At 38.1% G+C, this 23,351-nt stretch overlaps 1 protein-coding gene across 4 annotated transcripts in view; it reads right to left on the bottom strand.

The window, feature by feature from the left end:
* Positions 1-6,665: 6,665 nt before the first annotated feature.
* Positions 6,666-23,351, bottom strand: part of SIPA1L2 (signal induced proliferation associated 1 like 2) — a 148,029-nt gene continuing 131,343 nt past the window's right edge. For 2 of the 4 annotated variants that reach the window (XM_065680267.1, XM_065680266.1), the window contains 5 exons: positions 19,969-20,100; positions 11,694-11,747; positions 10,622-10,745; positions 8,787-8,868; positions 6,666-7,905 (listed from right to left, as the gene is read on the bottom strand). In XM_065680267.1, the coding sequence (XP_065536339.1) occupies positions 7,759-7,905; positions 8,787-8,868; positions 10,622-10,745; positions 11,694-11,747; positions 19,969-20,100 (539 nt within the window). In that variant the 3' untranslated portion in view covers positions 6,666-7,758. The remainder of the gene's footprint in view (positions 7,906-8,786; positions 8,869-10,621; positions 10,746-11,693; positions 11,748-19,968; positions 20,101-23,351) is intronic. The other 2 variants (XM_065680268.1, XM_065680270.1) reach the window with 2 other exon arrangements.

Below are 23,351 nucleotides of genomic sequence, written 5' to 3'. Positions count from 1 at the left end.
CAAGAGGAAAAATCTAGCCCTCATAGGCAGAGTGCAAAGATTTGGTTGTGAACACTAGGAAATAAAACCCATCTCCACAGAAGATTAGAGTATCTTGGTCAGCAATAACCCTGCTCTCATCTGTATACTCATCAAATGAAGCATTAGAGACTGGATGCTCTTCTGGTATTTCAGGAATATTCCCTTCAAGAAAAAGGTGCAGGTGTATCTGTGCCTCTGAGCATCTGAGTTTCCTGTCAGCACAGCTTAGCAATCTCACTTCCAGTCACAACACTAAGGGGTTCATACCATTAACAGGAAGTCAGCAGTTTCATGTCACTTCAAGAAAATGCAGCTTGGGTATTCCTGAGAACTTTCCTAGAGATGAAAAATACTGATTTTTATGGATGGAAATTGTAACATTTCTTGTGGGCAAGTTATTATTACCATATTGTTAGCCATTCACTGCAATGTGGTTTGCCATCTGCATGGCTTGTCAGAGAACCTGTGGTGCGTTCAGGAATTATACACTGGCCTGTTAAATATGCAAGCCCACTTGTTTCTCTCTAGGAGAATTCTTAAAGCATCTCTACAACATTATATAAACGTTGTAAAGGATGCTCATTGTGCTATCTGAAGACTGATTTCACTTTCTCGTCTTAGGTTTCTTTCAGCGTCTCTTCTATTTCATATTTGGTTTAGACAAAAAAGAAAATCAGCAGCTTCAGCTGGGTTGCTCTGCAATAACAAACTAGAACAGACCGGGGAGGAAGGCACCAACACAGCCTGAGCAAGAATTCACACTTCAAGAAGCCAAGAGGATTTTATGCATGAACCTTAATAAGGCTGTTTACAGATGGTGAAACTCTCCCGTCAGCATCTCTTTAAAGTTTCTCTGTATAAATATTAACAATCTTGCTGGACAATTGGCAAGACCTTAGGAAGCTTACTACATGCTGTGCTCTGAAGCTATCTAGTTTTAAAGAGCAAATGACTCATTTAATAGATATGGTTCTGTTGAAAGAACATTCTTCAGAGCTTAGTAAGAAGTTTAAACCACATTAACATTAGAAATCAATGAGCCAAAAATCTGGATCACTGAGGTCATGGTTAATAAAGACAGTCTTAAATTTTATTTTCATATCCTGTTTTTGGTCTAATCATTTGACCTCATTTTTAAACATGGTCTGGATGTAACTCACCATTCCACACAGAGACACCGGTTGTTTTTCTCATATCTACTCACTTCAGTAATTTCAATGACATTGAACCTGATTTACACCAGAAGAAATGGATACTTTTGCTGATATTTCCAAAAAATCATCCACCCAGCCCACAAAGCACAGTCCAATTTAATGGTGTCATTTGGAGCTTTTCTGGCTGCATGACATACAGCTTCTATTCGCTATGTGACATTAAAAATACATAGCAAGGAGCCTGTTGTTTGCTTTCTCCTTTGAACGGCAGATTACTCGTTCCTCATTGTCTAAGCCAGTGTAGACTAGAATTGATGGTTGGACATTTCCCTCATTGGAAACCAAGTTGCCTCTGGTCTGTATACAGACTGAAAGCTTGATAAACAAATTTGTATATTAATTAGTGCTTAAGATCCACTACTCATACACAAGCATTTCAGCAAACAGGCTTTGGATCATTCAAGCACTGAGCCACCTGAAGTTCTTTGTTAAGCTTCCTGACAGGAGAAGCTCAGAAAAGAATGAGATATTTATGTCTTTAACCCCCTGTCCCCTGTATTTCCTACAAAATGAAGACATTGCAAGTCTGAAGGAGCTTTTTGGTTTGTGCTTATTTTTACTGAACCCCCTACTGAGAAACTCAGCTCTTAGCAAAGGAAAGGAAGACCAAGACTCTAGGAGCTGCACAGCAGAAGATAGATACCCCATCCTTGGGTAATAAAAGCTTAAAGTTGCAGTAGTGCTACAATATACTTCCTGGAGCACTGTTCTTACGCACAAGAGAAAAACATTTCTCATTGAAAAGAAATACTGTGTCTTGGGGTTGTAAAGGAAACATTCATCGTCTTGAATAAAGCATCTAGGTAGAGGGAGAAACATAGTATTGATGAAAATGCAGATATCTCAGATTTCCACAAAAATCATTCAGAAATTATTATCTATCAACATTATACCTGAACTGAAAGCAAGACTACAGTGTCAGTGGTAACAGGAACCCCAGATGGCTAGACTAGTATTTACTACTGAACAACCCTAGGGTCACTTATTCGTTCTATTATTAACAGCTTTGGTCACTCAAATAGTCATACACTTTCATCAGTTTCAAAATAGGAACCAAAGATGAAAAGGAGAGAGCTTCCATCACTTCAAATTTAGTTTCAATATAACCAAGTCCCCATTGCTTAGACACTAAGTCTTAACAATCCACATGCTGCACACTGTCTGCCAGATTCCTGGCCCGGGCTAACTCATGACAGAAGGTTTTTACCCAAGATATTCTCACAATTGCCTTCTGGATTCGAAGTAGTGTATTTACAAAAGACAAACAGGTTGCATGAAAATTTCCTATTTTATTGAAGTTCTAGTCTTTGGACTTAAGAGTCATCTGTCATCAATGAAAGCACAACACATACACTACCATGATTACTACTGGTGCACTTTGCACGTCTCGCGTTCTGACATGGTGTGGTTTTGTCTCCTAACTTTCCATCATCTGTCCTCAGACATATTTTAAACACCTCCAGCTCATGTCTAGGCACAAGGACACCTGAACTGGTATCAGCTGCATATTCAATAATGTTTTTACTTTTTTTTTTTTTTTTAATGATATTGATTAGAAAATGCCCATCTGCTGTTTTTCAGCTTTTGAGATTTCAACATTTGTATAGGAGGAACACAGAAAACCATGAAATAGATTTATAGCCTTTCTGCAATACTAACACATTTGTATCATTTGTATCATCCATCTATCAGCCCCAGTTTATTCCAATGAGTGTAAGGTCAGTATGACTACTACTAGATTAATTCTGTGCTGCTATATAGGAAAGAAGCCTTTAAGTATCAATGGTCAGTGGAGGAAAAAGGCTCATGTTAAAAAAATTGAAGGACATACAACAATTTTCCTGGAGAAGTCAACAGAATAAACAGGATTCCAATACTAGTATGTTTGAAACCTTCAAGTGATTTCTAAACTGGAAGGCTTGGACAACTTGGTCTGTTCAGTCCATTCTCCTGCTGGGTCCCCATAAGTTGTTGCAACATCCAGCAATGTTGGTTGTCTGAAAGGAGAATCAAAATAAACCTAAGAAAATGTCCTATCTCCTAGCCCATTTTGCTTCCTCCCTCCCCTCCTTTTTTTTAATTGCTTCCCTGGTGAAGGCTTTGGAAATCTGCTAGACACAGTTATTCTGGAAATACACATTCTTGCCTGGTTGTTATACCCATGAGTCAAAACTGATTCAGAAAGCTACTGCTGTAGTAAGCCAGTGAAGGACTTCAGAGTCAGCAAAATAGCAAACGTTTACATTGCAAGGCTGGATGAGATTGTCCCTGCCGCGGCTTTCTGTTCTGCAGCCTCTGTGAAGAACAATGTAGGAGCAAAGGCAGCAAAATGTTTAGGTACTGCCTCTCTACAGCTTTGTCTAAAACCACACAGGCCTCTCCCTGGCTGTCCAGACCAGGCATCTACTGCAAAAGTCTTCCCTCTCCCTCATGTGCCATTGGATTCTTCTTAAGAAAAACACAAGTGAACATGATGAAGTGTGAGGAATCAAGACAAAAATGCAACCTGCGTGCACAGAGAAAAGAGGTAAGATTAAGAGTTTTATTCCCGGAAATTTAGTTCTGGGATTACTAAGGAACACCTTTCCTCCCAGTCTGCACAACCTGCTCCCAAACCCACAGAAGCAAGCTTTTCTTTGTTTTCCAGTTGAAGGACATTCTTTTTCTTCTAGTCTTTGCTGTGGAAGAAAGAATATGTGGGGTGAAGAATAACTTGTTTTAGTGATAATTAACGGTCTGATGGTTTCAAATTGTACAACACAATTCCTGAGTTTCACTGACTGTCTTATGTATTCAAACCAGTCAGCACAGAGAGCTCAAGAAATGCTGCAACAACAACATAATGCACATTGCAATTCCTTTTTCCAGACTGAAAATTGTTTTCCTAAGCAACTGCTCCACAATAAGCTAGTTTGTATTACAAACATTTTAAACATTTTTTTCCCCATATAACTGGATTTTAGGCACAAAAAAATATGAACTACTGTAAGATTTTATATTAAATTATACACAGAGGATGTAGATAGCTTCTGCATAAAGCCATATGATGCCTAAATGGCAGTATGAACAGAAAAATACCAAAAATTATCCCTTATGTTTGATATAATGGTCTCAAAAAAAAAAGTAATAAAATACAGTGCACATTGCAAGAAATGTCTCAGTAAGGAGCCCTTCAGTAAAGACCTACACAGAAATGAGGGTGCCACTTTTAACGCAGAAGCAGAGCATTTTGCAGTTTAGCCATGATTTGTATTTGTCCCTTTTACAAAAGTTAACACCCACACTGGCCCACGTTTGACTGCTGCACCTCAGTACTTCACAGCACGATCTACTATGCTGGGAAGACTTTGTTGACATCTAAACCACTTCCATATTACTGTTCTAACTCAGATCACAAACACATCTTGAAAGTGAATTTCCCAGTCATCTCCACTTAATCTGCTTTGGTTCATACAGATTGGTCTTGGAGCACCGAACTTCCAAAGCCAAGCCAGAGCCCATCCAACATATGACTTCAGTCACTAAAAGGTGTCCAGTTATAAGGCTGCACAAGAAAGAGTCTGCAGGATCTCCTCCCACCCCCAAACCCTCTAAGCAACACTCTTAAGTTTTCCTAGTGCTTCACACTTGTTTATGCAGACTTAGCTTTGCCTCCAAGTCTAAAACAGGCATTTGTTATCAAAATGTCTCCAAGAGGACTATTCTTAAAACCAGTTAATTAAAATGTCCAATTAAATGTCCTTTACCTATGTGAAAACTGTATTATGGTCTCTGATAAATACTGCATTTGAGACATGACATTAAAACAGTAGCAGCCAGACCAAAAACTTAGTCCCATGGTGGATGTTACTTAAGGAAGAACCATGTACCTTGAACACAACTGCTTTTGTCAGCAAAGGGAGTAACGGATTTGCAGACAAGTTTTCTGTCACATTTGGAAATGTTTTCAATTGGATGAGAAAATAAGGAAAATAACTACTGAGAATACTTCAATGGAGTGCAGATAGTCACAATAACATTTGTTTTCAAGAACTGAGTGAAAAAGAGCTAAAATGAGTGCTGGACTACAAACTCTTACACAAACCTAATACTGTCCCTTCAGAACAAGCTGATTATCAGGTTCATTTCAGTTGGCACGGCCTTCCGAAGCCATGGATGAACCAGTCCTCACAGAAACACGTTCACAGACAAATTGCCCAAGCTGTTCAGCGCTGGTTTTTGGCAAGGGCTTTAGCCAGATGGGTTTGCTAATGACTCCTGTAAGGTGCTTAAGTCAGAATCTAGTGTAATACATGACTGCCACGTTTAATTACCCTGTTAATGCAGCTTAATGGATATTGTTTGGTATGCAAAAGTCAGTTTTTGATGAAAAATACAAAGGCAAGCTAATCTTTTTCATTTGGAAGCCTCTATTGCCTGCCCATGTGAAACCTTTCCCAAGAGCAGTTGTTCAGAACAGGCACTACAGCAAAGGCAGACATTTTTTCAATTCGCAGAACATTTCTGACCCAATGTGGAATAGCAATGGACACGGAATTTTACTTGCATTGGTTGAATATATTTTTTAAGTATCCAACAATTTTCTGTAGGTTTGCTTGAACGCATTCAGTTGCTGAAAGTAAACTGACCTCGAACTATTCGTCAGTGACAGGACAAGGGGTAACGGGTTAAAACTTGAACAGGGGAAGTTTAGATTGGATATAAGGAGGAAATTCTTTCCTGTTAGGGTGGTGAGACACTGGAATCGGTTGCCCAGGGAGGTTGTGAGTGCTCCATCCCTGGCAGTGTTCAAGGCCAGGTTGGATGTAGCCTTGGGTGGGATGGTTTAGTGAGAGGTGTCCCTGCCCACGGCAGGGGGACTGGAACTAGATGATCTTGAGGTCCTTTCCAACCCTAACTATTCTATGATTCTATTGGTTTTTTTTTTCTCTCAGTAGGGTGACTTAAATGTGCTCATTAGCTTCGTTTCATTTTGCAAAACTTTACTCTTTTGGTGTAGACTTTAAGCTCAGTACTATACACAAAGCATCTCACACATGCTGATGTTGCAATCAAATCTGCAATTGCAGGCACAAGGAGATGGCAAACTATTTGCTGCCACAACTGTTGTAATATGAGAAAACTAGACCCCTTTTCAAAACTGTCTTTAGGATGTATTTTTCTGTAAAGCTGCTTTTTTCTCCTCCGTCACAAATCAACACCTATGAATAGCCAAAACAGCTTTAGTTTCTTGTCCCAGGAAGCTACCTCCTCAGTCATAGGAAAGGACACAGCGAAGAAACTAACTTTGGTTAACACTGACAATCCCTCATTGGCAAAAAGGGATCATAAGAGCAAGGGGGTTGCACTGTCTCTGGATTGAGAACCCAGAATGGGCTGAATGGGAGCTTGAGCTATTACTGATGATAGTGATTAGACATGATAGAGTAATTTAGGTTTAGGTTTTTAACATTTATTAAAAAAGCAGGATGTATGTTCATTTCAAATTAAACAGTTAAAAATGTTAAAGCATACAAACAAATCAATTGTGTACTAGCAGCATCCAATTGTTAGAATTTTCTAGAACTCCTCAGTACAGTCTTGGCAAGCTAAAAATATTACAACTTGCAACCAACTGACCTCACCATAGTGCAGATAAAACAAACTTTATAAAAACAACAATTTAAGGTTAAATAAGCTTAAATAAAGGTGTTAAATACAAGACACTTGATCAAAGCTTCTGTACAAAGATAAACAAATTTGGCATTGTACAATTGATTGGCTGGCTCACACCATACATGATTCCAATAGTTAAGCAGTCTAACTGTTTGGATGAACATCAACTATACAAAATTAACTGAAGTCAGAAGTGGGCTAGCCCCAGTGAGCCATTTACAAGGCATGTCTATTTTAGAAAATCAGAACACTGTTTATATTCAGGCACCATTTGTTCCTGCAAATAAATAATCTCTAATGTATCTGCATCCAAACTAGTGTTAAACACATCAGTGCTAACATTTTATAAACACAGCTTTGTGACTATTCACTATACCTCCATTCTTATTGCTATGACAATGTGGACTGTGGAAATAAAACTACTGTACATACAAAAAAATAGAGCACCTTTTAAACATTAAAGTATATGTCTGGTTATTCTTTTTATCTTACAATACTGAAGCCCAAGCTAATGTAAATTGCTTTAACATCTTCACCAGCGCACCTGAAATGCAGGAACTAAAACCCCAAATATTCCTCTTCAGGCAAGCCCCAGCCAGAGCATCTTCTAAAAATGTCTAAAATGACACTAAGGATTTTTTACATTCATCTGCACACAAACAAATATCTGCTATTCTCTGCTTTCTTCATATGAATTTAAAGATGAATTACCACAGTTCTCTCTCCTTTTCAAATGACTAAAGCTGGATAGAGAACGTAGCAGAAACACCTAAAATGGATTGTGAACACAGTGAAATTATTACCCCGCTAATTCAAAATAATACAGCTGTTACATTGCTCAAATAAGTATTTTCCAGGGGCCCCGTCATTAGGATTTTTTATCTATTGTATTGAAAAACCATTCTGTAAATTTCCTCAGTTGAGCAGCTGCTGTTTGAGACTCCTCCTGAAGTCTCATGTTATCTTGTCTCAGGTGTTGCACCTCTGCTTGGAGAACTGCCTTGTCCTGTTTTTCCTGGTTAACAAAGATACAAGTCGATTAAAGTGAGTAGTTGTGATGACAGCATTTGTTTTTGTGGTTAATATTTCTGTGCAAGTCATACAGCTATATTTTGTTGAGATCCCTAACCTGTTCTGACAACTACTAAGTTAATTCCCCAAATAGCCTACAACCACCTCATTCATTCTGAGAAAATACTGTAAGCTAAAAGGAAAATTAGATGTTACTTTAAGTATAAAAATTGTTTTCTCACTTAACAACAACAAAAAAAAAGGGCATTAAAAGGATAAGAAGTTTTTAGTTATTACGAGTCATATGTGAGAGCCCAAGTCACAAGGAATTGAATTCAAATACATGTTAAGGAAGAAAAATATCTAATTTCATAATTTTCCCTTACATGATTATTTTCTTACCAAATCAGGCTCATCTCTACCAGTCTTGGCATTGTCTTCAGCTTAGAAATTATACAGCAAATGAGACACAGAGCTAGTCATTATTACAGGATCAAGATACTGCAAGGCAACAGGGATGATGAATTGGATTGTTAACTACTTGAGATTACTGCCTATGTCCGTATCTCTATCCTCTGTTACATCCAAGGTACAATAAATGGAGATAAAGTGCCTCATCCTTTCTGGGGCATGACTATAGGTAGGGTAGGCATTCCGGAGTAAAGACCCATAAACTACTTTACTTTGCCTTGGGGCAGCTTGTTCACATAAGCCATTCCCGCAGGACCTTCTGCACCTCTGCGTTTTTTGCACCACTGGGCTCTACCATTCATTAATTATACAGTCTAGTTTAACTAACACACATTTTTCAAGTCCTTGATGAATTCAGCATAAAAATATAACTATTACACGTGGAGAGCAGTAATACTGATAATGATCTTTTACCTTTCTCAGGTCAGTTTGTAGTTGCCGGAGAATGACTTCTAGCTGGTTTACTTTTCCTGTCAGAGTACTTGGAGCATGTTCCCTGTAAAGTAAACCACTACATTCACTCTTGATTAGTTAAAACCATTTTCTCCCCCAACTTTTGCAGAGTAACACGTTCAGTGACAGCAAAGGGAACAAATCAATTTAGGCATAGTTAGGAAAGCACAGACAAAACCAGCATCAGCAAAAGACTATTACTGAGCATAAACCTATCTAAACAATATCTGAAATGTGACACTGTCTCTCAAATTAGGCAGAAATTACAATGATTTTAAGAAGGAATGTTTTCAGAATTATTTGCACATACTCTCACTGTGAAAGTCACATTTGCTGCTAAACAGTGAGCCAAGCACATTTGTGAACAAGCTGCTTTCCGATAAGGACCGTACTAATCTGAAGCAAGCCACAGCAGCAATTATTGTCAACCAAAAAAAGCTGTTAAGAGCTCTTTTGTCTGGCCTGCAGTTGTGTCATTTCCAGTAAAGGATAAACCTATAGCTATATGAAGACAAATATTTTGTTTAAAGGTCAAAACATGAAATATTGCCACAGGTTAATCAAATGCATAACTGAAGGAAAACACGGTGAATAGCTTCTATTTCCTGTATGGCAATGAGCACTGTGGGAGATTGTTTCATACACGCTATAGGTGAAATTAGCCATGATGTGAATCATTTTGTCTGGAAGAGAGAAGTTTTATATACAAAGCTGAATCAGCTGCTCCATGCAACTGCACAAATTTGATAGATCTGTCAATGCTAAAAGTGGAACGTCTTTAATAGTCTCTTGCAATTTTTGCAATTTTTACTAGGCTGGGGAAAGATCTGGACTTAGAAGTCATTACAATAAATGTGCTTTACCATGTAAGTAAGTTAATTTGTGTAAAACTGGTTCAAATTAAAATGCGACAGCTTAGCAAGCAAGAAGAATTTTCCCTCTGTTTCTTGCTTTTCCATTCCTGCAACTGAAGAGCAAAACTAATGATAAAATGTGTTTTTCTTTTAAAGCGTGCGAGTGGACAGATATATATATACTGCTGAATCTGTGTTTTTAACAGGTGTATTCCTCACAGTAGGGAAGATGGGGGAAAGAACTGAGCAAAACCAAAACCAAACAAGCAAAAAAAGACAAACCAAAAAACCAATCAAACACACACAAAACCAAAAAAACCCAAAGTAAACCAAACCCCATAAAAACCAAAAAGAGAATAATTTCTCACAAAGCACTAGCAAGAATTTTAAGAATTGGACAGTTTGGCATTAAAATTTCCTGCAGCCCTCAGTTACAGGTTCTCTTCATTAATTCGCCTCTCTATAAATGAAAAATTACAGATTTGCAAGTAGTTAATAGTTGCAAAAGATAGGTAGGAACACCTGTTTCAAGCTCTGAGCCATTTGCTGCAGATCAGGTTATTTCATACTATAGAGTTGAGCCGCTATCATTAGTTCTATTCAAATGAAAATCAAAAAAAGCATGACAATTATTGCATAGGAAGGATACAGAGAAAAATCTGAGTGGCTGAAGCTCTGCATCTAATCGTAGTCTACATTAGAGGCCTATTCTAATGAGGGCACTATATCTGAGTATACACTACAAACTTTCTAGGTAGAACTGCTCAGAGGCTGATTCCAAGAAACAACATTTTTCACAGTTAAAAACGTGGTCAGTCAGGGTAACAGGTCTGCCATCAAGTATCAGTGAAACACGCAGACAGGCAATTTGATGTGCACCATTAGGCGAAAATCTTTTCTTGAAAGATTTTTGTTAAGAAATACACTTTAATTCTGACATACCCAGCAGCCTCAAGGAAATCTTTTCCATCTGTGGGACTCTCATCCAAAGGTAACTCTTGTGGTCCTTCCAAACCCTGAGCTTGCTGCATATCATTCAAGGTGCAGAAAGATGCTACTCTCTGATCTGTAAAAAAGTAACATAAGGACACATTTAAAGCTGGACATATATACAAAATAAAAGACTATATTACAGCCATTATCCTGGTTCAGTTAGAAAAATGGATGTACATTTCTACATCACAGCTTTGAAAATAATCAGCAGATGTAAAGTTTATTCCAACTAGTTGGCTTCCCCACATCTGCATCCAAAGGCAACCCCAAAGCAATTATTTTTTGTGTCTATCAGTAGAGTAAGACAGATTTGCTTGGACCAGTCAATGCTGATATGAACAGTAAATTGGTCTTGATGAAATCTGCAGAAAACCATTTGAGAATTCATGGCCACAATCAATGACAACAATAATTCCACAGACAGGTTTGCATCTCCCATGGACTTAAAGCCATCAGATTCCTCAGAAATCTGCACTGTTCATTTAGTACTGTTTTGCTGTCTCAAGAATTTGCAGAACCTAATGGTAATCTGCGTACTTGAAAAACAATAAATTCACACTCTTTTCATCAATTGAGTTTTTGTTATATATATTACTAAGGAATGCTATTATCTACATTGGATTCCACTAGAACGCAATCTAACAAGCAGAGATGTAATTACCTATGGATATACAGTGTGGTTGCCAAAATACATCAGTCACCACATAATAGAAGTATGCCATGCAGTTCATCATTGCACAGAACAGGAGTAAATGATGCATTCATTAGGATTTAATCTATCTTCTTTAAAAAAACAAAACATCCATATTCTGTGGAGATCGATTTAACTTATTTCTGCCAAACAAAATTCCATGTCTGTAGGCTTGTATAAATTCTGGTGACAACATGCCTGCCTTGCCCTTTCTCCCCTTGCTCTACCACCCCGCAGGCCCAAAGCTTGCATTATCATGCAAACGTGCAAACATAGGAAATATTAAAGAAAGTTTACAAAAGGCAAAAATCATCAATCCCAGACCATCACCTAGAAACGGCGTGTGATGACAGAACGGCCCAAATTCTTCATCTGAGTCAAAACCTGGAATAAGATTTAGAATGTTCCTATAAACAAGACAGTCCATCTCCACTGAAGCAGCTGTGGCCCTCACGTACAGTGCACTCAGTGGGATATTCCCCATGCAACCCATGCTGGCTCTCACTTGAAGCCTTGCAATGCCATTTTTACACAACACTAACATTACAGTGAAGCATGAGATATCATGCCCCATGTCTTTAACAGTAGTACCCAGTATTGTGACACAACGTGAGAACTTGGCATGATACCTTAAAGACAACCCTCCAAACTATTAGCGCTCAAACAGTGAATACAGGCCCATCACTTTATCTAGGAAGGAAATTTTGTTTAATAAGTTCTACCAAATAAAAATAGGAAATAACTGGAAGCTCTTTGAAGGGATTTTTTTTTTTGTAAATGAATAGTTTTAAGGAATAGCAAGGAATGAAAATTCTTTCAATAATATAATGAAAAAAAGTTGCATGCAATTTTTTGTCCAATTTTAAAGATCACAGATCATTTCCCCGGCTTTTATCCTTACTTCTGGCTGCTGCCACATCTTGGCAAATATGAACAGACTTTTTCATAGTGCTGAAAATATGGTAGGAATTTTAAAACACTTAAACAATGACATCATTTACAGATTTAAAACTTTCTAAGTTGAATAGATTTAATTAGAACATATAAGCAAAAAATAATTGTCCAGATCAAACACAGTATGTAGGCCAGAAACAAGACCGTGTAAGCAGTTTGGAGTGCATATCTAATCCCTAACTTCACCTTTATACTGTTCACCTTTTCATTACCACTTGTTAGAGGAAAACAAAGCCAGCAACAAATATTTTGCTGTTGCTGTTTTTTCTACGGCAAATAGGTGGTAACTTGGGGCAGTGTGTCTCAGCGGCCATTTTATTATAATATAATAAATCTCTATTTTTCTCCCTCTGCTGACTAGGCTTAATTAAAGAGAACTGCCACTTGTCTGGTTTATTTTGTCAGTTGAGAAAACATTTTGTCAGCTTGATCTCCCCAGCAGTATATCAAAGCGTCTTTTTCTTGATAGATAAAACCAGGTACATGCAGCTGTTAAGGAAATCACAGGATGTCATTTTAAAACACAATATTTGAAAATATTTTTGCACTATTTCAACTCACAACAAAAATATAAAAAGACGATGTTTGCAATGAAGTGTAGTGGGTGGATTAACTTCCTCTTCCTTGTGTAATCCCTAACGAATTTCAACTCCACAATTTAAAAGTAACAACACTTGGAGTGGGAAATAAACTGTTAAACCTTTTCTATTTTCCTAGTATAACTTAAATATATTTTTCTGATATTCACATCTTTCTTCACAAAATAGGAAACCATATTCTCACATTCATCAGGTGAGGAATTAAGTCACTATGTGGCCAGTAATAACTAGGGAGTCTCCAATGATATAACATACTATTTAAATTCCTATGTTGCTCTTCAAAGGGTAGTTAGCTCCTCAGTTTTCAAAAGCCAGGTTAGTGTCAAAATCATTCTCTGACAAAGTTAGTTAGTAACACGTAAGTCTCTGTAATAAATACTGTATCAATAAGATCCTGGACTAGCAAAATATTTTGCCTGCTCTCCTTGCAAGTATTCATGCTTAGCAACAGTTTCACCAATTTACTATTTAAATAAGAACTGGTTTTAAACCTGAACTGTGGTGAAGGTTGAATTTGTACTTCAAAGCGCAGTATCTTCCTGCTGATTTTTGGTTTATTTGTTCTTAACAGAATTGGCTTGACTCTATATTCATGAAAATGAAATCAAAGCTACCTTCCACTGACAGTAAATCTTTCAAAAGAAAAATCAAGTGTATTTCTGGCTATGATGCTGTAGATATGAATTCTGTTTCTTCCAAACCACTGGGACACCTCCTGTTCAGTTCAAGTGATATGTGCATACTAAACGGAAGAACATGCATGTAAATCTCAGAGCTCTCATTTTTATCTGGGACATCCTTTCCAAACCCCACACAGGACCCGTGCATAGAAAAGTATTTCCAAAAACATATTTGTGTTTATATTAAAACTTTAAGCAAAAGTTGACTTGTCTTTGGTCTTCCTAAAATTCATGTCTCACTTTAAAATGATAGAATTGTACAGTTGTAACCAGCAGGAATTTGAATCCGGATTTTCATTGTTCCAGACTACTAACAGAGGCCAGAAAAAAAACTTCAGACAATTTTGATGTACTGGAAAGCAGAAAAGGCTAAAATTAATATAGCTGATCTCTCATTATTAAGGCAAAGTCTATTCACAAACATACACTGACATCTGCACTGAAGCAAAAATGTTACACATGCATGAACTAGAAATGACCAAATGTTAACAAAATATTTTATCTTTTTATTTTTTCTAGCATTTTAACACACTAACTTGATTAAAATAATTATCTGGCTTGCTGAATGCTTCACTTCTTTCTCATTATGTTATGTGTAGCATTACTTGCATTAAGCTATAAAGATTTTTAAATGAAACATTAAAATAATATTAATTATAGTAGCACAGATGTTTCTGCAAAGATAAATTGGCAGTAAGAAACACTGCATTCTGACTGGCACTAGTAGACATTCATAAAAAGAATGTGGATAAAAAGTCAGAAGTTGAAATCACCTATTTTAATGAACTAAATCAGAGACATCAGAGGGACTTTCGTAGGCTGTTAATGCCCACAGAATTATTTACCAAACACTAAACAGCTTTTTTAAAGCACGGTAAATCCAGGTTAAGGTAGCACAAATGGCAAAAAGTTCTATTTATAGTAATAATTCATATTTATGTTCGGTTCAATTCTCTTCTGTAATGACAGTAACAGATACGGACTGTATCTGCTGCTTCTTCTTTTATTCCCCAAAACATCAAAAAGATCCCAAATTAGCCACAAGCAACATAATACACATATTGAAAGCCAGTCCTTCTTCCCTAACCTGGGGATCTCTTGGAAGGATAATGCAAAAACATAATGAAAAAAATGCATTCTCTTCCATATTCTTCTCTGAGATTTTTTAATTCTCCTTTTTCTATTTTGGCATTCCTATTTATTCTGTAAATCCCAATCTTTACTCAGTTCAACCCACTCGCTTTTTTTTTTTTTTGCTTCTACTTGTCATTTTTCACTACAGCTGCCCTCCCTAAATCCCTGCCTCTTTTGCTGTACAGTCATATCCACTTCTATCAAATTGCTAGTGTTTGCTTCAGGGATGGATACAAAAATATTACAACAGTGTACTTCCAGCATGTCACCTGCTCCTTGGTTACTGCCTCTGCTTCTCCCACCAAAAAAAGAGAAGGGAACTGGAAATATCCAATCCATGCATGAAAGAAATGGAAGGCTACCCCTTGCTACTGACTAAATGCATGATAAAGATGACCTCTGGATAAATATCAAACACTATGTCCTGTGAAGGAAGCAGTGCGAAGGCTTAAAATAACATTGCACTATGTTCCAGCTTATGGACACTGACCCTCAAGGAACACAGCTCAAGCAAAGCTCCTTGCTCACACAGCTTCTGGAGCCTGTGGAGTTAACACCTGCACAGCTCACTGCTATGAAGACCTGCCTTAAGAATAACAGAGGATTTTCAGGAAAACTTTGAAGTAAATATTCAGCTTCCCACAAAAGTTCTTGCCAAGCAAAAGCAGTGAAAATGACATGCTCACAAAGTGAAAAGCATTATCATAGACTCACAGAATCATAGAATAGTCAGGGTTGGAAAGGACCTTAAGATCTCTAGTTCCAACCCCCCTGCCATGGGCAGGGACACCTCACACTAAACCATGTCATCCAAGGCTCTGTCCAACCTGGCCTTGAACACTGCCAGGGATGGAGCATTCACAGCTTCCCATCAAACTTTCAATTAAAAAATGAAAAGTACTGTCTTACTCCACCCTCATAGACTACAGTTTAAAATCTACTGTTCTACATAGGACCAAGGCTTCAGTTCAGATAAAGCTAATACTAATTAATAAACAACCGTCAACTTTATTTGGGGGAAGGGCAGGATAGCTAAAAAATGAGACCAGTGTTCTTGTTACACCCATGAGTAAGCTCTGAGTACAGACAGTGGCAGCAAAAATCTTGCTACTATATTTAATTCTTAATCCAATTAATATCTATATTATAAGCACCTAAAATATTTTAAGACAGACAGATGAAGGATTGTGAGGCCCACGTTATGGATGTTGAACTGATCAAAATATCTAAGTTGTGAATACACAACCTAGAAGATAGCAGCAGAAATTCCCTGACACTGGAATCACATTGGTAATTCTAATTAATCAGTACTAAGGAAAGACCTTGTACAAAATCTTGTATCCAGATTCTAGAACAGAACACAACTTTGAAATACCAGGTCAGCAAAGCCAAACTAGAGAACAACTCTAACACTAACTTCTTCAATTAGTATTTAAAAAGTCCTATCTGGTTTGTGTTCTTTTTTATTGAAGGTTCAGGGGGGTGAAGGGTGTTTATTTGGGATTTTTTTTTTTGAGACTGCCCTATAGAAATGTTACTACATTTTCACTCAGTTCAATAGAAAGATCAAAGCAGTTTTACATTCAGAAGTGGGTGAACTTTAGAACCATCCACCCACTTTTCACACTGATATAATGCAGAACAACAATTCCAAGCTATTTTTAAATAGTAAGCTGAAGCAACTCCTCAGTCAACAACATTAAAATACATAGGGAAGCTGCATCTGCTAGTTCATATCCAGCATATTCACTCTCAGTGATTTTTTACGACATGCCTATCAGTTATTCTTTCTAAATGACATTCAAATTGCAAGATGTAAGATACAGAAAGTTGAACAATGGCTTAAAAATTCAATTTCTTGTAAAAAACCAAATTGCAGTCCTGTGAATTTAGTCAAAACATTTTATAAATCCTCTAACATACACAGATGTCTCTACTGCAGAGTCCTAAACGATTAAATTCCTTCATACAAAACTAGATTATTATTTACTACTCAAATTCTTACAATACTTAAAAATAAAACCCAAACCCAAACCCCAAAACAATGAAGAATGTTGGCTGATGTTCAAGGATCACCTGCTACAAGCTCAGGGGTGTTGCGCCCCTACTAGAAGGAAAAAAAAGCTTATAAAAGGTGGAAGCAAGGGCAGGTGGCCTGGGAAGAATACAGGGATGTTGTCTGGGAAGCTAGGGACCAGGTTAGGAAAGCTAAGGACCAGTTAGAGTTAAGCTTGGCTAGGGACGTGAAAGATAACAAGAAGGGATTCTATAAGTAAGCAGCTAATAAAAGACAGACTAGGGACAATGTGGGCCCTCTCTGGAAGCTATTGGGAGAACTGGCTACCCTGGATTTGGAGAAGGCTGAGGTTCTGAATGATTTCTTTGCCTCAGTCTTCACTGGCAAATGCTCTGACCACACCACCCAAGTCTTGGAAGGCAGACGCAGGGACTGTGAGAATGAAGACCTTGGACCCACTGTAGGAGAGGATCTGGTTTGCGACCATCTTAAAAACCTGAACGTACACAAGTCCGTGGGACCTGATGAACTCCATCCGCGGGTCCTGAAGGAGCTGGCAAATGAAGTTGCTAAGCCACTGGCCATCGTGTTTGAAAAATCATGGCAGTCAGGTGAAGTTCCCGACGACTGGAAAAAGGGAAATATAACCCCCCTTTTCAAGAAGGGGAAAATGGATGACCCAGGGAATTACAGACCAGTCAGTCTCACCTCTGTGCCTGGCAAAATCTTGGAGCAGATTCTCCTGGAAGGCATGCTAAGGTGCATGAAAAACAAGGTGCTTGGTGACAGCCAGCATGGCTTCACTAAGGGGAAATCCTGCCTGACCAATTTGGTGACCTTCTATGATGGGGCTACAAAACTGATGGACACAGGTAGAGCAGCTGACATCTACCTGGACTTGTGCAAAGCGTTTGACACTGTCCCACACGACACCCTTGTCTCTAAATTGGAGAGACATCGATTTGATAGGTGGACCACCCGGTGGATAAAGAACTGGCTGGATGGCCGCACACAAAGAGTTGTGGTCAATGGCTCAATGTCCGGTTGGAGACCAGTAACGAGTGGTGTCCCTCAGGGATCGGTGTTGGGACCGGTCTTGTTCAACATCTTTGTCGCTGACATGGACAGTGGGATTGAGTGCGCCCTCAGCAAGTCTGCCAATGACACCAAGCTGTGTGGTTTGGTTGATACGCTGGAGGGAAGGGATGCCATCCAGAGGGACCTTGACACACTTGTGAGGTGGGCTGATGCCAACCTCATGAAGTTCAACCATGACAAGTGCAAGGTCCTACACCTGGGTCAGAGCAATCCCAGGCACAGCTACAGGTTGGGCAGAGACTCTTCAGAGACTTTTCATAGCAGCCCTGTGGAGAAGGACTTGAAGGTGTTGCCTGGTGAGAAGATGAACACGAGCCACCTTCAGTGTGTGCTTGCAGCCCAGAAAGCCAACCGTATCCTGGGCTGCATCAAAAGCAGCGTGACCAGCAGGTCGAAGGAGGTGATCCTGCCCCTCTACTCTGCTCTTGTGAGACCTCACCTGGAGTATTGTGTGCAGTTCTGGTGTCCTCAACATAAAAAGGACATGGAACTGCTGGAACAAGTCCAGAGGAGGGCCACGAGGATGATCAGGGGACTGGAGCACCTCCTGTATGAAGACAGGCTGAGGAAGTTGGGGCTGTTCAGCCTGGAGAAGAGAAGGCTGCGTGGAGATCTCATAGCAGCCTTCCAGTATCTGCAGGGGGCCTATAAGGATGCTGGGGAGGGACTCTTCATTAGGGACTGTAGCAACAGGACAAGGGGTAATAGTTTAAAACTTAAACAGGGGAAGTTCAGGTTAGATATAAAGAGGAAGTTCTCTACTGTGCGGGTGGTGAGGTACTGGAACAGGCAGCCCAAAGAAGCTGTGAATGCTCCATCCCTGGTGGTGTTCAAGGCCAGGATGGACAGAGCCTTGGCAACATGGTTTAGTATAAGGTGTCTCTGCCCGCGGCAGGGGAGTTGGAACTTGATGATCTCAAGGTCCTTTCCAGCCCTAACCATTCTACAGTTCTAACAAACAGTAAAAAGTTTCTGCCTTGGTCTCACACCATCAGGTCTTCAGCATTATCTACAGATATATCTAAGATTTTTCCAGTTAAAATGCAACAAGTGAATACTCATCCTCTGTAGGACAGGGCACTGTGGGTAGTTATGTTTTTCTACCTCTCTCTCAAATTCAAATGGTAATTACATGCACATAACACTTACCAAAGTGAAATTATTTTCATTACAACAGTAAGTAGTAAAATAATGAAAATCTATTGAAGTTTTCAAAGAAAGCTAAAAATACAGGAGCATAACTGGTACAGAATGACCCTTTAGTCAGTTGACCTCAAAATTTTTATTAACATTGAAAAATATTCTTCAAGTACAAAGTTACAGTTAGTCATTTACTGATCCAAATTTATTTTCAGTTAAGATGTCAATAGCAAATAGCAGGATATTCCCTGAGCAATCAAGCATAGAAATGCATGGTTGTCAGATACCCAGCGTCACAGAACTTCCTGCCAGCTACAACAGTCAGAAATTCTAGGACCTAAGTGCAACACCCCTCAGAAACAACAAAATGCAAACAGTCAACTGTATATATTCATATATACACTCAAACCAACATCCACCTTTCTGTGTTTATACATTATGTGTAGGTTTAGCTCTCAGAGAAGCAAGTAAAATTTTTTCTTAGTTAACTTGGTCTTATAATTTAAGAATTGAATAACCTTGGTCTGTACCTTGTACCCTAAGTCCTGCTACTGGAAAATATGGTGCACATTTTTGCTGTTTTTCAGGGGCTTATAATGAAAACTGAGAGGGACTGCAACATCATCTGGACTACAAATAAAAGTTGACAAGCACAACACAAACTCAGGGAAGTGTTACTTCCAGTTTCATTTTAAACACCTAAATTAAATGCTTTGAATCTCTCCTTCACCTGATTTATCCAATTGATTACAGAAGGAATTTAGGCCCATAAATGGATGAACTGTATCAAGACAGATACTGAAAGTATCATGAATACCCCAACTTTTCAGGGACAATATTCTACACTGGGTAGCAATACTGCCAAAAGAACTCAAAGGCTACAGAGGCAAACATTGAATTTTTGTAATTCAAAACGTGGCTATACATTAAAAGAAATAAATTTGTGTACTGAACATTAATCTTTATTCAAATTTTCCTGTTACCTTCAAACGCTCGTGCAGCATCTACCAGGTGAGACCAGTCTAGCCCTGTGGCAGTGTCTGGCAGGGGCATCAGGCCAGGATCATTGAATTTGGCTTTATCAGATAAGGACCCATCTGAGAACCAGAATTCATCTAAACAATAAACACAATAATTAGTCTTCCCATAACAATGATGTACAATTAATTTTGAAGCTATTTTAATGAACTGTAAAAAAAATCTATAAGCAAAGAGTGCTTATCTCTCTTGTTTCTGTATTTTCCTGTTCAATACTCAATATGGGCAGAACAATATTTAAACTTCATCAGAATAAGACGGGAAGGGTTTCTAAAGGGTGTTTTTGTGCCAGTTTGCACATGACGTGTTCTTCACATTTTCAAGTGAATGCTGTGCAAGTAGGCAGCATCCATTGTTAAAGCATACCATATTAAACCTGAGCACTGAGCAGAAAAGTTGCTAGATACACATAGTTACGTTTTTAAGAAGGCTGTGAAATAACATACAAGATGTTTACATGCAGAGTTTTATCCTGAAACTTAAATAGCTCAGTTCCAGAAGCAATTTTAAAATATCACCTGGTTTTCTGTTAATGCATTTGTAAGTTCTAGACTATACCCAAAACTCACTTTCACATTGAAAATATTACCCTATTAGTTTAATATTTGTAGCTATATATTTGAGGACATAAGACTTGCGTGCCAATCTCTAAGCTCCAGAATGAGCTGCGATACATTACATGCTGTAGACAAAGTGTGTATTAACTGAAATGTATACACTATAAAGTTAGTTCAAACAGAGTTTTCAGTTATGCAGTCTTTTAGAAAGGTACCATGAACATGCATGTTAGTAGAGGAGATGCTAATTTTCACAGTTATCTTAAACAGTTTTACATTTTCTGTATTTATCCATAGCAATCTTCACTCTGATCAGTGCGAACACATTCAAATGAACGCTGCTGAATGAGCACACTGAGGTTCTTAAAACTGAACATAAACCAAATCCATTATTTATAATCACATTTCATCTTAACCATAATGCTAGTGATACAATATTGTACTGTTATTACATAGTATAGCAAAGAAAAAAAAGAAATTTTGCTTCAGACATAGCTACTTCTATTAAAGGTTGAAATAGTAATTTTTCCTCAAATACTTCAGAATGAAATTTCCATCTAGTTATTCCAGTGATTCAACTCTAATAAGGAATACTTTTTTTTTTTTTTAACCCAGGAAAAGACCAAATTAAAAAAAAAAAAAAAGAAAAAAAGAAAAAAAGCATTTATACAATCAGAAAATATAGTTGAAGAAAATGGCATCTTGTCATTGTCTTGATACCAACAAACAAGAACACCAAAGTCCATTTGAATAAAAGATTTCTGACCTAAAAATACAAAAGCAGTAGCCTGTTATGCGTGTTTTACTGCATGAAGCAATGACCAGAGCACACTATGTGCTTTGCAGAAAGCTTCTTTTTTATTTTTAAGAAGTAAAATCAGGAACATTAAAGTAGGTTTGAAGTCCTCTGTCAAAAATCAGGAGTCCGACAAAGCAGAAACAATGCAGAAAAGGTAGAAATCCTACCTACTGTGGTATTTATCTTGTTCTATAATTTATATGAAAGATGCAGTATTGCTATACTACTATTGGAAGTGACCTGAAAAACCTATGTAGAAATGTCTTTTTAATACCCACTCTTGTGTGGATGTTGTATGAGATAAAAAGTGGATGTTATATGAGATAGAAAGGTAATATACAAATATATTCTAGCCATACATCTGTACTGAGATTTTATTTTCAGTTCCTTACAAACATACATAAAATCTGAGCTAAGGTTACCTTGGGGTGCAAGTACACTGCAAGCTCAAGATCAGAACAGTATGAACTTTTGTATATGACCTGGGAATTATAAGAACCTTGTTTATGCAAGTACAAACATTTTATACAACCCTGTTGCGGAAAACAGACAGAATGCCTTATTTGAAAGGCTGGCAAGCCAGCTTTTGGTTCTAGACCAGCAGGGAGGCCCTAAGGGACAGCCCTTGCTTTTGTATGATCAGCCTACAGAAGCTGATTGTGAAACCTGTCAGGAAGATGCCTGTTCCCAGTGAGATTCTGCTGGCGTTCCAAATTAAAGTGTAGGAGTGATATATTCACCAGTAGTCATCCTTCATTATGCATTGTCTTTCTGAGAGCCTCAGGGTGGATCCTATTTGCTCCTGCATAAGGCTTGACATAGCAACTCAACTGCAGAAAGCCTGCCAGAGTAGAGGTTTGAATACTGATAGCTCTGAAAATGCAAGTGCTCCTGCTGATGGCTGAAATTATAAGCAGAATAACTGAACACGCATGAGTATGCCACCACAGAATAATTCATTTTCATTATTACATTATGTGTCCTTGCACAGTGCGGGCGAGAAGGGAAGGGAAAAGAAAAAAGGGAAAAGAAAAGAAAAAAAAATAAGGAAAAAAAAAGGCTCTCTAATGATATAGGCCTCTTTGTACCTTTGAATTTCAGAGAATATCGTTTGTATTTCAGGAATGCTCTGGGTGAGATGAATTATTTCTAGCCTCCTGTATTTGCATTTATTCTCTCTTCCCCTTGCCTCACTGCTGCCTCCACTTCTCTCTGTATGTCTGCCACATCAGCAGCTGCAGGCTGCCTGCTGTCTTCTTTTTTCATTTGTGCAAAGGTGGCAAGTTATGCTTGAGCAAGCCCACCTCTGTGTGCCCAAGAGGATATGCCTAATCTCATAAGCCACTATATTCATAGCCCACAAGGTTGATCTTGAAGCATCAAAAAATTATCCTATTTCCTTTGAGAAAACGATTAGTCTTGTCTTTCAGTTTTAAAGAGTATTTAATTGATCTTGTGGTTTCTGGTCCTTTCAGTTATGTCACTTCCTACACTTACGAATTTTCTTTATTCTTATTATTGATACGTAAAGTATAAAGCATTTTGAAGGGTCCTTATTTTCACCAAAATTATATGGCCAGTTCAGTTTCCAACAGAGCTCCTGAAATTGACTGTCGTTGGTCCCATATAGCTCTGTATTCAAAGAGTAACTAGTTATACTGAAAGAAGAAAGATTCACCTGACTTAAACTTTCCTACTTCCAAGACAAGTATCCTGCTTCAGTTCGAACTGTTACTTTTATGCAGAGGCTGTACATCATGAAAAAATACCTGCTAAGTACTCCTCACTTACTGTTCTAAAACTAGACATATCATTTAACAAGTAGATTATCTCAAAAGATGCTGCAGCGGAATGAATATATCAAATTATATGCAGACATAAATCCCAGTGTCTACTTCCTGTTCTTTCCTGCAATCAGCAGTTGTATCTCTATAGTCCTCTTAAACAACAGCTGCCTGCCAAACCTTTCCCC

The sequence above is a fragment of the Lathamus discolor genome, chromosome 5, assembly GCF_037157495.1.
Source record: "Lathamus discolor isolate bLatDis1 chromosome 5, bLatDis1.hap1, whole genome shotgun sequence".
Classification (NCBI taxonomy): domain Eukaryota; kingdom Metazoa; phylum Chordata; class Aves; order Psittaciformes; family Psittacidae; genus Lathamus; species Lathamus discolor.
Note: the sequence above shows the minus strand (reverse complement) of the source record. Positions and strands in the feature narration are given on the sequence as shown.